The sequence below is a fragment of the Acinonyx jubatus genome, chromosome B2 (genome assembly GCF_027475565.1).
Source record: "Acinonyx jubatus isolate Ajub_Pintada_27869175 chromosome B2, VMU_Ajub_asm_v1.0, whole genome shotgun sequence".
Lineage (NCBI taxonomy): Eukaryota > Metazoa > Chordata > Mammalia > Carnivora > Felidae > Acinonyx > Acinonyx jubatus.
In genome coordinates this window covers 87070314-87087797 of record NC_069385.1, presented here as the reverse complement: position 1 = coordinate 87087797, position 17484 = coordinate 87070314, and the positions used below count along the sequence as shown (strand labels likewise).

At 33.4% G+C, this 17484-nt stretch overlaps 1 protein-coding gene across 10 annotated transcripts in view; it reads left to right on the top strand.

Moving 5' to 3' along the window:
* FAM135A (family with sequence similarity 135 member A) overlaps positions 1–17484 on the top strand; it is a 120358-nt gene that overhangs the window by 12197 nt on the left and 90677 nt on the right. For 9 of the 10 annotated variants that reach the window (XM_027057487.2, XM_027057480.2, XM_027057477.2 and 6 more), the window contains 3 exons: positions 2562–2651; positions 4159–4274; positions 7356–7435. In XM_027057487.2, the coding sequence (XP_026913288.1) occupies positions 4198–4274; positions 7356–7435 (157 nt within the window). In that variant the 5' untranslated portion in view covers positions 2562–2651; positions 4159–4197. Of the gene's footprint in view, positions 1–2561; positions 2652–4158; positions 4275–7355; positions 7436–17484 lie in introns of those variants that run through there. The other variant, XM_053222607.1, reaches the window with a different exon arrangement.

Here is a 17484-nt window from a genome sequence, read left to right as displayed (position 1 = left end):
TTGAAAAAGGGAAACAATTGCATCAAGAAGAATAAAATACCTAGGAATAAATTTAACTGAGGAGGTGAAAGACCTGTACTCTGAAAACTGTTAAGACATTGAAGAAAGAAATTGAAGATGACATAAATGGAAAGATATATCATGCTTATAGATTAGAAGAATTAATATTGTTAAAATGTCCATAGTACCCAAAGCAATCTACAGACTCAGTTCAATCCCTGTCAAAATATCATTGACATTTTTCACAGAACTAGAACAAATAATCCTAAAATTTGTATGGAACAACAAAAGACCTTAAATATCAAAGCAGTCTTGAGAAGAAAAAACAAAGCTGGAGGTATCGCTCCCTGATTTCAAATTATACTACAAAGCTATAGTAATCAAAACAGTATGGTACTAGCACAAAAACAGACATATAGATCTATGTAACAGAGTAGAGAGCCCAGAAATAAACCCAGTTTATAGGGTCAGTTAATCTGTGACAGGAGGCTGAAATACTATGGGGAAAAGACAATCTATTCAATAAATGGTGCTAAGAAAACTGGACAGAGACATGCAAAATAATGAAACTGGACCATTTTTTTATACCAGATTAAAAAAAAATCCAAAAGGATTAAAGACTTAAATGTAAAACCTACATCCAAAAAACTTCTAAAAGAAAACATAGGCAGTAAGCTTTTTGGCATTGAGCTTAGCAGTATTTTATATATATATATATGTCTCCTCAGGCAATGGCAACAACAGGAAAAATAAACAAATGAGATTATATCACACTGAGAGGCTTTTGCACAATGAAGGATACCATCAACCAAACAAAAATGCAGCCTACTGAATGGGAAAAGATAGTTGCAAAGATGTATCTGATAAGGAGTTGATAGCCAAAATATATAAAGAATTCCTACAACTTGATAGCAATAAAACCCCCAAACAACCCAATTAAAAAATGGACAGAGGACCTGAATAGACATTTTTCCAAAGAAGACATACAGATGACCAACAGACACATAAAAAGATGCTCAACATCACTAGTCATCAGGGAAGTGCAAATCAAAACCACAATGAGATACCACCTCACAACAGACAGAATGACTAGTATCAAAAAGACGAGAAATAACAAGTATTGGTGAGGAAGTGGAGAAAAGGAAACCCTCATGCACTGTTGGTTGTAATGTAAATTGGTGCAGCCACCATAGAGGACAGTATGGATGTTTCTCAAAGTATTAAAAATAGAAATACCATACAATCCAGTAATTCATTCTACTTCTGGGTATTTATCCAAAGAAAATGAAAACACTAATGCCAAAAGATGTATGCACCCCTATATTCATTGTAGCATTATTTATAATAGTTAAGATAAGGAAGGAATCTATATATCCATCAAGAGGTGAATAAATAAGATGTGCTGTATTAATACAATGGAATATTACTTAACCATAAAAAAGAATGAAATCTTGCCATTTGTAGCAATATGATGGGACCTAGAAGGTGTTTTACAAAGTGAAAAAAGGCAGACAAAGATAGATACCATGTGATTTCACTTATGTGTGGTATCTAAAACAAAACAAATGAACACAACAGAAGCAGATTCATAGATACAGAGAACAAACTGGTAGTCGTCAGAGGGGATGGAGGTAGGGGAATGGGCAAAATAGGTGAAGGGAATTAAGAGGTATAAATTCCCAGTTATAAAATAAATAAATCACAGAGATGTAATGTACAACATAGGGAATTTAGCCAATAATAATGTAATAATTTATATAGTGACAGATGGTAACCAAAACTATTGAAGTGGTCATAAGGTATAAAAATAGCAAATCACTATGTTGTACACCTGAAACTAATATATTAATGTATGTTAGTTATAAATTACTAACAAATAAAATAGCAGTTATTGAAAGTGGTAAAGTCTATATGTTTATGATAAAGAAAAGAAATCTATGAAGAAGAGTGAATGTGATCTTTATTCTAATATTTTTAGTATCTAAGGTAATTTTACCAAGGGCAAGTGGTTTATTTTTTAGGCTATAAATATTTGGGATGTGAACAAAACTATCCATAGCATATCCAGGCATTCTTTTTTGTCAAAATGTTTAAAATAGTTCAAGTGTGTGTGTGTGTGTGTGTGTGTGTGTGTGTGTGTGTACATACCTACATATGCACACATGCACATTTCATATATTTATAATTTCAGAAATTACTCTACCCAAGGAGTTATTTTAAAATGGTAAGTTTTATATCTAAAAAGTTAATAAGCTTATAATATTTTGAAGATTCATGAAGATTGTTTTTGAGCCACTGAACTAAGAAAGTATTCTTATGTATTATTGCCCTTTGAAGTATACACGGTGAATCCTTAACAAAGATATAATAGTTAATATTGATATCAGTGAAACTGTGAATGAAAAATCTCTAAAACTTATTTTTAAGCCTTATGCAAGATACAGATCTTTTAGATAAATTGAGATTGTTAAGTAATGAAGCATATGTTTCCTTAAAATGGACTTCTTTATGTGTAAAATAGAATAAAATGTTTAAAATGTTATTTTCTTTCTTTCTCACAGGGGGAACAATATATTTTCAATAAGAATCAGTAACTGGAAGTACAAGTTTGGTTATTTAATAATGTTAAAATGAAGCTTTAACCAACAGAGGTAAGAATATGTTACTTTTCTATTTAAGAGATCAGAATATTTATCAAATTTCTCTGAAGAACTATTTCAAAAACTATGAAGGGTCTGAGATTTTATCCCATTTGCAAGCTAACAAGTTTGCCTGCCACAATGCCATGGATGTGAGCAGAAGACAGGAGACTACCCCTAGATCTAAGAAAAGGATGGGTTGTATTCACAGCAGTAGCAGTAGCAGTAGCTATAGTACCAGGCCACACCTGCATGTGAGTAGTTTGTATTATAGGAGAGGAACCCCAAGCTAAGGGGACCCAAATCTTTTATAATGGATAGTAAGTCTGTCTGACTTATGCCTCAGGGGGAGACTATCTCTACTAATGGAATAAACAGATTTGCTCTTTGTTCCAGTATGAGACACTATCTGACTTCTAAGACTGTTCGATAAACATACATCCCTGAAAAGTAGCATGGAACAGAGACAGTGTCTCCTTGCAAAACATGCAGAAACAGGAGACTGGAGAATTGTCTTTCAACACTTTCTTAACTCTGAATTGTGTTTTAAAGCATGTATTATTGATAAAGATGATTGTTACAGTACTTTTTTGAAATAGTGAAAAGATGGAAACCACTGAAATACCCAATAATAGGAGATGGTTTAAATTATAATAGTAAACAATTGAAAATAATATTATAAAACTATGTTTATTGACATAGGTGTTCATCAAAAAGTTAAATAAATAAACAGGTTATAAAATATGCATGAGGTTTGATCCCATTTTTATAGAAATTTTACAAATGCACACATATGAAGAATATATACCCAAGTATACATTTTAGTGGATAGAATCGTGAATGTTTTTATTTTTGCTTGTGTATATTTTTTTAAACCTCTTAAATGAATACTTCAGGCTTTTGTAATGAGGGAAATTTTTTTTTTTGAAATTTAAAAATGAATAGTAATTTAAGAACTTCATGTAACAGAAAAAAACCTTCATGAATTTTAATGGAAATTAAAGAATGCTAATTCTCTTTTTGACTCTGGGGTTGCCTTTATGTGCAATGTGAATAATTAGATTGTTTACTTTTTTCTTTACTATTTTATCTGTAATAGATAAAGTCCAGAGTTTCTTTTAGCAGTTTGCTATATTATATTATTTATTGCTATAGCAGTTTGCTATATAGCAGTTTGCTATATATATGTGTATATATATATATATATATACTATATTATTGTGACATAGATGTCACAAAGGGAAACAAATCTTAGAAAATACATTCTGTTAGAACATACCTGAAATTATAGATTATTGCTATTTAGTACATAAATTATTAGTAAGTATATTTAGTTGATTCTGGTGCTCTTTAGTTGGGATAGACTAAGTTAGGTACACTGAACTAATGTGCTTCATTGCTTCATTTTTATTTTCTGCCTATGTATCATACTCTGAAATATGTTTAAATATTAATGGTTTTCTTAAGTTGGCATTTTGTTGTGCTTCTCGTGATTTTTTTTCTGCCTTCTCTTACCGAGGTGCTGTCACCAGATTTGTCTTCTGAGTATTAATTGAAAATGACTGAAGTTCAAGCAATGGTAGAATTCTCTGTGGAGCTAAACAAGTTCTACAATGTGGATTTATTTCAGAGAGGGTGTGTATTTTAATCATGAAGATTATATATCTTGCATAGGAAAAGGTGTACAGTTTCCATTTAAATTTAATTACATACTTATATTCCAGTATTTATAAGGAAAACAATGAACTGTATTCAAATAATTATTTTCTTAGAAAAATTTTATTTTAAAGTAGATGTTTGAGAATTATTCATATGAATTTAATGATAATGCTGAATATATGTAATGTGCGTTTATGATTTTGTACTGAGCCTTGAAAGGACTTTTATGAAAATGTATAAGATCTCATTTTTGCTTGTAAAAGCTTATAGTGTATGGGAAAAATAAAATATATGCACAAAACAGCTAAGTGGAAACAAAATGATGATCTTTCAAGAAGTGTATATAGAAAGTGCTCTAGGAATCAGAACAGAAAGACATTTTTTCTGGGTTAATATGTTAGGAAAGTCATTATGGAGAGTGCGGTACAAAGTAGGCATAAGATAAAGTGAAAAACTCTTGGTAGGAGAGAGCAGCATGAATCAAGCCTTGGAAATAGGAATGAATATGCTATTTTATTTTTTTTAATTTTTTTTTCAACGTTTATTCATTTTTGGGACAGAGAGAGACAGAGCATGAACGGGGGAGGGGCAGAGAGAGAGGGAGACACAGAATTGGAAACAGGCTCCAGGCTCTGAGCCATCAGCCCAGAGCCTGACGCGGGGCTCGAACTCACGGACCGCGAGATCGTGACCTGGCTGAAGTCGGACGCTTAACCGACTGCGCCACCCAGGCGCCCCTGAATATGCTATTTTAAAGAATATTTAGTAGGGGCGCCTGGGTGGCTCAGTCGGTTGAGTGGCCGACTTCGGCTCAGGTCACGATCTCGTGGTCGGTGAGTTCGAGCCCCGCGTCAGGCTCTGTGCTGACAGCTCGGAGCCTGGAGCCTGTTTCAGATTCTGTGTCTCCCTCTCTCTGACTCTCCCCTGTTCATGCTCTGTCTCTCTCTGTCTCAAAAATAAATAAACGTTAAAAAAAAAATAAAAAAAAAATAAAGAATATTTAGTAAATTAGATATTCTCTAGGAGAATTGCAGAAGAAAAGATAGTAAAGAAATGAAAGGTTATGTTTGTGAAGGGCTCTTAGTGTCTGGAGAAAAGTTGACAGGGATTTGGGCAGCCATCAGTGGTTTCCAAGTAAGAATGAAATTATCACTATTATTACAATAAACACTAACATGATGAAGATTGTGATATATTAGATTGATTGTTGTAGAAGAAATAGAAGCATAAGGGACAGTTTAGAAGTGCTTGCAGTAACTCAGGGAAAAAAACCTAAAGGAATGTACTAAGAGTGGTAGTAACGGAACTCTGACTAACAGAAGTTGGGTGAGAGAGATTTTCTATTAGTTTTTGTTGTTGTTTTGCTTTGTTTTGTTTTACTACATTTGGCTGCTCTTGGCTTTGCCATCTTGTTGAAAAAATAGAAACAGCTGTCCTCTGCTTTACATGGTCTCTCACTTCTCAGCAGGACAGGCTGAACTTATTTTTATGGCAGAGACAGGAGTCAAAGAAGGAGAGCAGAGGATGCAGGACCCCTTGAATTGCCACTCTTGTTACTTCCACTCCATTCTGTTGACTAGGCAACTTATGAGACCAGCCCGGGAGTCTAAGCTGATAGTTCTTAGGCTAGTAAAACTTACTTAAAAACTTTACGAGGCTTCTCTGTGACTGATACAGTTCATTCCAAGCTCTGGAACCCACACCCACAATTGTCTTTTGAGACATGACTACTAGATGTAATTACTATTTGGGGATCAAAATTCTGTGGGATCATGCCCTTAAATTTCCTAAAAGTCCTTTTGTCAAATTGAATGTCTACTTAGACACTGTTTTAGTTTCTGTAGCAATCTTAAGAAAGGGATTTATAGTCATATTCTTGGTATGATCTTTGTCCATGGCAGCATTTTATTTGGAAAATCTTTAAGGGGTTTTGTTTTCCAATCTAACAAGTTCTAGTCCATCTATATTCCCTCTAGGTCCTGTTTGTAAAGTGACTAGTTCTTTCTTTAGCTCATCTCTTTCTTGCAAAACCTTATGGTACTTAGCTAGGAGCAACGAGTTGACATTTTCATCATTCTGCCTGGAAGTTAGCCTGCTCAAGTCCCGAAGTTTCTTAGATACATTGTCCAACTTCTTCTAAGTTATTGCTGACAGTGTATTTTACAAAAGTTTCTGTGATATATTACATGGGTTACCATTTTTAAAATCTCTGTAGTTTACCCATCTTTTTTGCTTCTGTAATTGTAACTGTTACATTAGTCTCCAAATCAATGCCATATATTTGAAGTTTTCCTTATGGTACATACTACTTCAAAGTTACCAATTTGTGTATTAATATGTATTGTGGCAATATGCAACTAATAATAAACACAAAGCTTCAAACACAAAGCTTGAATTGAAATGAAAATAAACATTTATTTTTGCTCACAAGTCTGTGGATTAGCTGAATGATTTTGATCATCTGGGCTGGCCTGGCTGACATTGCTGGGCTCCGTTATGAGTTCACACTCAACTGGAAGGTTGGCTGGGTGCTAGCTGATACAGAATGGCCTTACTTGGGTGGACTCGGTTCTGTTTTATGATCTCTCATCCTCCAGCTTATTTTCACAGAGGAGGCAGGGTCCAAAGAGAGAATCTATGCAAGAAGACCTTTTAAGACCTAGGCTTGCAACTAGCATTCTTCATCTCTGCCAGATGGTATTGCCCAAAACAAGTTATAAGGCCAGTCCAGATTTATAAACCAAATTAAGCAGTGAAAGTCTTAGATGCCTTACTAACTCCTCTGGTTGCTATGACATTCTCTCATTTAAAGTAAGAAATGCTGTATATATTTCTTTTGTTTCTCTCATTCATCTTTATATATGCTGGTTTCCCTTTGGGTTTTATTCATGCTGGTATTTGACCTGTGGATCTTGTTATTTTTCACCAGTAATAAATATGGGAAACTGATATAAGTAGAACAATTTTATTGTTTAATGCATACAGATATATAGATATTGGGGCATTGCATATTTTAAAATATTTTTTGAAATCATTTTTTTGTCTATTTTTCTTCAGTTTTTACCAGATACGTGCATCTATGAAAATTCCACCAAGAGTTCCTCACAGAGTAGAAGCTAGTTTGTTACATGCAGCAGGTAAGCCAAGGAATACTTTTAACATTTAAGAAAATCTGAAGCATCATTATAATGGCTAATAATAACATTTAATAATTATTCTTATTTTGGAGGCGCCTGGGTGGCTTAGTTGGTTAAGCATCCAACTCTTGATTTTGGCTTAGGTCATGGTCTCGCAGTTTGTGGGATTGAGCACATTGGGCTCTGTGCACTGACCTGCTCAGAGCCTACTTGGGATTCTCCCTCTCTCCCTTTCTTTTTGTCCCTCCCCCACTCACACCTTGTCTCTCTCAAAATAAATAAATTTTTTAAAAAGTCTTCTTCCTTTAAAAAAATTACCATTTTTTAATTACAAATATAAGATACTAAAGGGTATCATTATAATACCTTTTATAAGAAATATATTTCTTATAAAACAAGCATGATTATAGGTTCCTTGTCTTTTGATTTCTTGTGAAGAACAAATGAAAGAATGTATGTGAAATTTCCATGAAAACAAACGTAAGTAGGGGTGATATCAATTACATCATGTAAGATGTAATTTTTAAAAATATACAGTGAATGTGTACATATAATTTGATATATGATTACAAAGGTGTTTTATGATAAAGTTTTATAGTATGCCTTTGAGAATATTTATTAGCTACATTTTGGTCTGGATTAACTACAGTAAAAAAACAAAACAAAAAACAAAACAAATGCCAGAAAGCAATATATAAGGTATAAGATGGATATATTACAGCAGTTCAGTAATTTACTTACATTCTGTGGAGAGACCAGCATTAAAATGTTTGAGCCCAAACTGGTGGTCCTGACATAATCAGTGGGCATTTTTTAGCTTTCCTGATACAGTATACTCTGTTTCATTCTATACATTTAGGAAATGAAATGGTTAATGAAACATTCTAGTGAGTTAACATATATGTCAAATATGAATAATGAATTTTGAAGGTATCATTAAAAATAAAATACACCTAACACTAAAGCTATGCTGACCATAATTCACTCTATTTTTTAAATTTAAGAAAATATTTTAGGAATTTGAAGTGTTTAGGATTATCTTTTTAGTATCCTATGTGTACTAAAATGCTAGATTATGATAAATTTTAATGAATTGTACAAAATGGAGAGTTTATTCTTTCTTTCTGAAGACTCTTCAAATGCTCAGGGAGACTTCTTGCTTATGACCAAAAATATGTACATTCTGTCTTTTAAAAAAAATCAATTTTTGTGTTGGCCTGGCATACATATTAAAGTATATATTTATTGTCACTTGGACTTTTGTAAGTCTACTTTCTATGAAACACAGGGGTTAAAACCACTAATATTACAAGATAGATTTGGTCCTCCCTTTTTGAACTTCCTTAACCTAGTAAACTAAATATCTTCCCTATTGTGTCATCTAAAGTTGCCAGTTGAAAAAAAGACCTTTTTATTTATTTTTTTCAGCTTTATTGAGAATTAATCAAATAGACTTTCATATATTTAAAGTATACAGTGTGATTTGTTATATGTACATTATGAAATAATTGACACAATCAAGATAATGAACACATCCATCACCTCACAGTTTACTCTTTTTTGTGTGTGTATTTGTGCGTGTGTGTGTACAGTGAAAACACAAGATCTACTCTTAGCGAATTTAAATATACAATACTTTATTATTAAAGGTAGTCACCATGTTGTGCATTAAATAGAACTGAAAGTTTACACCATTTGACCTCTCCATTTCTTTCTCTCATCCCTCAACCCCTAGCAAGTACAGTTCTGCTGTCTGTTTCTAGGAAATTGACTGTTTTGTTTTGTTTCCATATGTGATTCCATGCAGTATTTATCTTTCTCTGTCTGACTTATCTCACTTAGCATAGTGCCCTCCGGGTTCATCCATAATGTTGCAAACGGCAGGATTTCCATCTTTTTTATGGCTGAATAAGACCTCTCTCTTTCTCTTTCTCTTTCTCTCTCTCTCTCTCTCTCTCCCTCTGTGTGTGTGTGTGTGTGTGTGTGTGTGTGTGTGTGTGATACCACATTTTCTTAATCCATTCATCCACTGACAGATACTTAGATTATTTCCATATCTTGGCTATTGTGAATAATGCTGCATTGAACGTAGGAGTGCAGATTTGTCTTCAAGATACTGATTTCATTTCTTTCAAACATATACCCATGAGTGGGATGGCTGGATCATTATGGTAGCTGTAATTTTAATTTTTTGAGGAACCTCTATAAAGTTTTCTGTAGTGGCTGCACCAGTGTGCACTCCCACCAACAGTGCACAAAGGTTTCCTTTTCTCTGTGTCTTTGCTAACACTTGTTATATTTTGACATTTAGATAATAGCAATTCTAGTAGATGTGAGGTAATATCTCTTTGTGGTTTTGATTTACATTTTCCCTGATGATTAGTGATGTTGAGCAACTTTTTATATGTACCTGTAGTCATCTGTATGTCTTCTTCAGAAAAATGTCTGTTCAGATCTTCTGCCCATTTTTTAATCAGATTGTTTTTGCTATTGAGCTATGTGAGCTCTTTTTTTGGATTTTAATCCCCTGAGATATATATGATTTTCAAATATTTTTCCACATTTTGTGGGTTCTCTTTTCATTTTGTGGATGGTTTCCTTTGCTCTGCAGAAGCTTTGTACTTTGATGTAATCCCACTTGTTTATTTTTGCCTTTGCTTTTGGGGTCAAATCCAAAGAACATTACCAAGATCAGTGTCAAGGGCTTTCTCTCTTATGCTTTCTTTTAGGAGTTTTTTGGTTTTAGGTCTTACATGTAAGTCTTTAATACAATTGAGTTAATTTCTGTGAGTGATATAAGATAGGGGTATAGTTTCATTCTTTGCCATGTGGATATCCAGTTTTCTCAGCACCACTAGGACACTATCCTTTCCCTATTATATGTTGTTGGTACCTTGTCAAAGATTAATTGACCGTGTGTGTGAGTTTATTTCTAGGCTCTGTTCTCTTCCCTTGGTCTGTGTACTTTTTTTTAAATGTCATTATCACACTGCTTTGATTACTATAGCCTTGTAATAGTAATACTATAGCCTTGCAATTAGGAAGTGTGATGCATCTAGCTTTGTTCATTTTTTCTTAAGATTGCTGTGGCTTTAAATGAATTTAGGATAGTTTTTTCCTGTGTCTGTGAAAAATGGCATGGAAATTTTGATAAAGATGTTATTGAATCTATAGATCCCTTGGGATAGTGTAGACATTTAACAGCATTAATTCTTCCAATCTAAGAACGCAGGATCTCTCTTCCTTCATTTATGTCTTCTTCAGTTCCTTTCATCAGTGTCTTATAGTTTTCAGTGTACAGGTTTTTATCTCCTTGGTTAAATTTATTCCTAAGTATTTTATTATTTTCGATGCTATTATAAATGAATTTCTCTCCTTTTTAAATAATAGAGTGATTTTAAATTTATGAAATAAACATACTAGAAAAACTTACTTTTATTTTTTAATTGAAGTATAGTTGACACATAATATTATATTAGTTACAGGTGAGCAACACAGTGATGGGATTGCTTTCTTGATTTCTCTTTTGAATAGTTCATTGTTAGTGTATAGACAAGCAACTGATTTTTGTATGTTGATTTTATATCCTGCAACTTTAGTGAATTTATTGGTTAGTTCTAACAACTTTTTGGTGGAATCTTGATATCATGTTATCTGCACTAAGAGATAATTCTACTTCTTCCTTTCCTGTTTGGATGCATGTAATTTCTTCTTAGTGCCAAATTGCGGTGGCTGGGACTGCCAATAATAGAAGTGATAAGAGTGGGTACTTTTGTTTCTAACTTTAGAAGAAAGATTTTAACTTTTAACTGTTGGGTATGGTGTTAGCAATGGGCTTGTCCTGTATGGCCTTTATTATGTTGAGGTATATTTCTTCTATGCCTAATTTATTGAAATTTTTATCATGAAAGTATGTTGAATTTTGTCAAATGCTTTTTCTGCATATACTGAAACGATCATGATTTTTGTCCTTCATTCTGTTAATATGGTATATCATTTATTTGCATATGTCAAATCACCCTTGCATCCCAGGGATGAATCTCTTGGTCATAGTGTATGATCCTTTTAAAGTACTCTTGAAAAAAAAAAAAAAAAAGTACTCTTGAAGGGGCACCTGGGTGGCTCAGTTGGTTAAGCTTCTGACTTCGGCTCAGGTCATGATCTTATGGTTCATAAATTTGAGTCCTGTGTCGGGCTCTGTGCTGACAACTCAGAGCCTGGAGTCTGCTTCAGATTCTGTGTCTCCATCTCTCTCTGCCCCTCCCCCACTTGAGCACTCTCTTGCGCTCGCTCTCTCTCTCTCTCTCTCTCTCTGTCTCTCAAAAATAAATAACACAGGTATTGAGGAGATCACCTTTTGGAATGAGCACTGGGTGTTGTATGGAAACCAATTTGACAATAAATTTCATATATTGAAATAAATAAATAAATAACACATTAAAAAAATTTTTTTAATAAATAGTCTTGAATTTGGATTGTTAGTATTTTCTTGAGGGTTTTTGCATTTGTGTTCATCAGGGTTATTGACCAGTAATTTTCTTTTCTTGTAGTGTCTTTGGTATTGGTAGCCTTTTGAAATGAATTTGAAATGTTACTTCTTGGTCAATTATTGGAAAAATTTGAGAAGGATTGGTATTAATTCATCTTTAAATGTTTGATAGAGTTTGCCAGTGAAGACATCTGGTCCTGGGCTTTTATTTGCTGGAGATTTTTGATTGCTGATTCAATGTTTCACATTTTGGTCTGTTCAGATTTTGTTTCTTTATGATTCAGTTTTGGTAAGGTGTATGTTTCCAGAAATTTACCCATTTCTTCTAGTTTATCTACTTTGTTGGCATATAATTGTTCATTGTAGTCTCTTACCCTTTGTATTTCTACAAAGGCTAGTTATAGTGTCTTCTCTTTCATTTGTAATTATTTGAGTCATCTTTTTTTCATAGTCTACCTAAAGGTTTGTTCATTTTATCTTTTCAAAAAACCAACTCTTAGTTTCATTGACCTTTTCTATTGTCTTTCTAGTCTCTATTTCATTTATTTCCACTCCAATCTTTGTTATTCCCTTCCTTCTGCTTACTTTGGGCTTAGTTTGTTCTTTTTCTAGTATCTTGAGGTATAAGTTTAAGTTGTTTGAGATTTTTCTAGGTTATTTGTATGGCAGAAATTTACATGTAGTTAATATCATTTACAAAGTAAGGTTCTTTTGACATTATGACAAATATTATTTCAGAAATACCCAATAGAGTACTTTCTTTTTTTTTTTTAATTTTTTTTTAATGTTAATTTATTTTTGAGAGAGAGAGAAAGGGGGGGAGGGGCAGAGAGGGAGGGAGACACAGAATCCGAAGCAGGCTCCACCAGGCTCTGAGCTGTCAGCACAGAGCCTGACACAGGGCTCGAACCCATGAACTGTGCAATCATGACCTGAGCCAAAGTCAGATGCTTAACTGACTGAGCCACCCAGGCGCCCCTAAGTACTTGCTTTTTAAGTGCCTTAAGTGCCTTTTCCTGGACACTGTCACTGTGATTTTGGTTTAGGTTTTTTGTTTGTTTATTTTTGGTTGGATTTTTATTAGGTGTAAGTCCAGATTGAGTCATTGTCACTATCACCAGCTTCTGATACTAATAACTGTGTGTTATTGACTGTGAAATGTCAATTATCTGATAATTTACTAGTGTGTGGAAAGGAAGTATCTTTTAAAAATAGTTGATAGCAGACACCAGTCTTTAAAAGAGAAAGCTTGGGTTTGGAAAGCAATAGGATTTTATAATATATAATTTTAGTTTGTATGTGAAAATATTATTTATGTGTGCATTTTTTATAGCATTACACTAGAAATTTTTAAGAGGTTACATCGTTTTTATTAAATTATAACAGCCAAAATCAAGAACATGAGAACTAGATTTTGAACATAAGAAGAAAGTGTTAATTTCTTTCATACTTTTTCAAAATAGCAAACTTTTGTCTCTCATGTCTAAAATGTAATACCTAATATAATTTTTCAAGATCTTTTTTTATCCTGGGGTGCCTTGGTGGCTCACTTGGTTAAGCAACTGACCCTTGATTTCGGCTCAGGTTGTGACCTCATGGTTGTGAAGATCAAGCCCTACGTTGGGCTCCATGCTGAATGTGGAGCCTGCGTGGGATTCTCTCTCTCTGTCTCTCTGTCTCTCTCTGCTCCTCCCCCACTTGTGCTTTCTCTGTCTCTCTCTATCAAAAAGTAAATGAATAAACACTTAAAAATATATCTTTTTTAATGTTATATCAGTATATTTTCTTTTTCTCTAGTTTAGAATATCTTTCCTGTTTATGGTACATGATCATATCTATGGATTTTTACAAATAAAATGACCTTTAACAAATTACGAGGTATGCATCTTTCTTCATCCCAATACCATTCCCAGCATGACTATCTTTTATATGTGTGTAGTACCCCACAGGTTCTTGTTTCATCCTCTGAACACCTCTGTGATAATGTGAATCTGGTATTTCAGTTGTATTTTCTGCCATTGTACCCCAGGATAGCCTATCATGTTAAATGTTTAAGTTCATATGAAAATTAGGTATAGTAGATCCAAAATAATGTTCTCATGTCCAGATGAATTTTTCCTTATCAGCGATCTGGAAGAACAAAAGAGAGGGAGAGAGAGCAAGCACAAAGAAAGCAACCAGTGTATTCTAGTCTTAGAAGTACTGATTTGGTTCTCTTTTTATGCCCCTTCTCTTCCAAGATGTGTTTCATTTTAAAATAGTATTTAAGAGTTCCTGGAGTTTGTATCTTTTTAATACTAGTAAATTTGTTAGGAAAAGGTATCCTTTCCAAAAGTTTCTCTAGAAATTATTCCTGTGAATTTGGTTGACTTTGTTTTAATAAGTACAGATCTTTGATGTCTAGACTCATCCTTGATAACATAAATATATTCAGATAGGGGTAATTTTTCTTTATCCAGTGTGTTTATTCTCTTTTTACCTCTCTTCCTTAAAAATTCACTTTTTCTTCTAAGGGCTTGGATTTTCTCTATACTTTTATTACACACCCTATTTTTCTTGTTGGATTTGTACTATCATCTTAAGACCTTTCCTTTCCAGCACTGTATTTTACCATAATTCCTATACTTTGTGTATATTTCTGGAAAACTTTTAGAAGAAGAAAGAAAGTACTGATTTTGTCTGTGAGTTGCAGAAGGGCAAGTTAGATGTAGGAATTAGATGGTATCATACAGCTTATTGCAACACATTTAAATTATTTCCAGCATGAAATTGTGCTGACAGTGAGAGGTTTGAGTCAGGAAATAGCTGTCATCTGCAATAGCATCAGTCATAAAAGACAATGAGTATTTATAGAGCTGTTGAAAATTGATTAATAAGAAAATATTTACAGACTTCTACAACAAAGAAGTCATTCTTGATTCTAAGGAACTGTCCCCAGTTTGAAATGTTAGAGCACTATGTACTATTGTGATAAAAAGTGCAAATAACAACTCCCCGTTTCTAATAACGATAGCATTTTTTTAGAAAGAAACATACATTGTTTTATTTGCTTTTTTAATAATCCACCCATCCCTTTTTTCTGAAAAAAAAAATATTTTTTTGCAAATAATACAAATAGTTAAAAAATCTATTAGTCTAGAAAGATTTGTAGTGAAAACATAGTTACTTCCCTAGATGCATCCACTTTTCACTATTTCTTTCGTTCTAATGGTTTCCTTTATATAGGCTTTTTTACTTCCTGGTATGATAAACGACAACTGAAGGATACACTACTTCCTCCTTCTCTTCTCTGCTTTTTAGGAGATGCCATTATGCCCGTGTCATTCTTTGACTGTTTCTTTGACCTTGGCTGTAACTGTTAAATGATATATTGTTTAAACCTCCATTTTCGATTTTAGCAAATAAGACAAATCCTATTTTGTAATGCCTCTTTTTTCAAATTTTCTCTTTTCCTCCACCTTTCAACTTGTTAAATATATCCTTTGTTTTATGTTATCAAAGTTTCTAACATTCATATTCTGTTTTGTAACTGTAGTTAAATCTTACTGTGCTTTGTCTATGGGTTTGTTACAAATGTTGAAAACAAGTAAACAGCTTTTCATTTTTCATTTCATTTTCATGAGAGGGAGAGTACTTATAAAATTGAAACGACTATCCAACATAAAGAAAGGATCTTAAGTTTCTGGCAAGACAAGACAAATCTAGTTACCATTTTGGTATTGATCTGGGTCACCTGTTACAGAGAGGTAGCTATAGATATATCTTAGAAGCTGTAAATTCAAAGATGTGGCTCTGTTGTAGTTAATAAAGTAGTGATTTGGAATCAGGATACCAGCTTCCTTTTATGTTACCTTGCAAAACTCACTTAACCTCTGTGAGCCTCAGGTTCTCATCTGTGAAGTGTGTTACCTGCTTTACAGGGTTGTTATGTGTTTAAGTGAAAGTTCTCGGTAAACTGTAAAGGTCTGTATATATGTAAAATATTATTATTTGACATCTGGTACTATAAGAAAGAATGAGAAACAGTCACGTTTTGACTTACTGTGTATACTATTTGTGAACCATTTAATGCACAGAGCTAAAAATTATAATAAAGTTATTTTGATGATTTCCTGTGATATATATAATTGTGCAGCATAGTAGGTACATAGGATAACATCTCATGTTAATATGTAAATTACAATGTTTTTTAAATTAATAAAGCCATTTCTGGGATAAGAAGAATGAGCTAGAATGACCAAGGGCAAAAAGGGAAATCCGAGGGAAAGAAGAGATCTCACAAAAGACCCCTGAATTTATAACTTGTCAAGGAAATCTAAGTACCTACCCTTGCATTTCTATGCTTATAAAACTAACTTAATCTGTAGATAGTGTTTGAATTTGGATTTGTTCTGCCACTCACTCGTAAGTGTTGTTCTGCCACTTACTAGCTTTTGGTCTTAAAGCAAATTACTCTGTTTCTCTGAGACTTACCTAATCAGTGGAGGGAAATAATCCCTGTCTTACAGTGTGTTTGTGAAAATTAAATGAGAAAATTAGATACAGAGACCTGGTATAATGTTCAGTAAATATTGGTTCCCTTTGTCATGTCCTCTATTTCTACCCTAAATTACCCCAGATGTTAAAAAACTGAAATAAGGTGGACTCTAGGATCTCAGAAACAACTTGATTTAAGGACAGTCATGAAGAAGGAGTTGCCCGTCAACCATATATGTGCCTTTTCTTCCTTAGTTTTCAAGAATTAGCCTTACTAATAACACAGGATAACTGAGTGGTATGGTTTAACCTTTCTATACCTCCTTTGGGTCTTTTCTTCCCCTATGAAACACCTACTTCTTACTAGTGTAAGGGTTCTGTGATATGTAAGAGTGTACTGCATACCTATGTTTAAACTAGTTTATCAGTGTGACATAGAAGACCGAGCACAGGCTTTGGGGCAAACAGCAGTGGCATTTGCTCCTAGATAAATTATTTAAATTATCGGAGCCTTGGTATCTCTAAAATAGATTAGTTCCTGCACAATAAAATTGCCTAAAGGATTAGTAATAATATACATAAAGCACAGTGCCTGGCACATAAGTGCTCTGTAGACGGTAGCTAGTAGTAGTAAAATAAAACAACTACTTTCTTCTTCTTTTTTTATTGGATAAATTTGACATACAATATGTAAATTTAAGGTGTACCATGTGTTGCTTTGATACATTTGTTTATTATAATGTGATTGTTGTAATAATATTTATTGACATTATATAATTGTAGCACAATATTGTTGCCTACATTCGTTATACTGTACAGTAGATATCTATGGCTTATTTACTACTCCTTACAGGTTTGTATTCTTAAATAACATCAAACTTATTTCCCCACCCCCTCATCCCCTGTTAACTACCATTTTACTCTGTTTTTTACGACTTCGAGTTTTTTAGATTCTACAAATAAGTGATAATGCATTATTTTTTTATTTTTCTGACCTCTCTCACTTAGCATAATGTGCTCAGGGTTCATCCATCTTGTTGCAAATGGCAAGATAGTCTCCTTTCTAACAGCTGAATAAAATTCC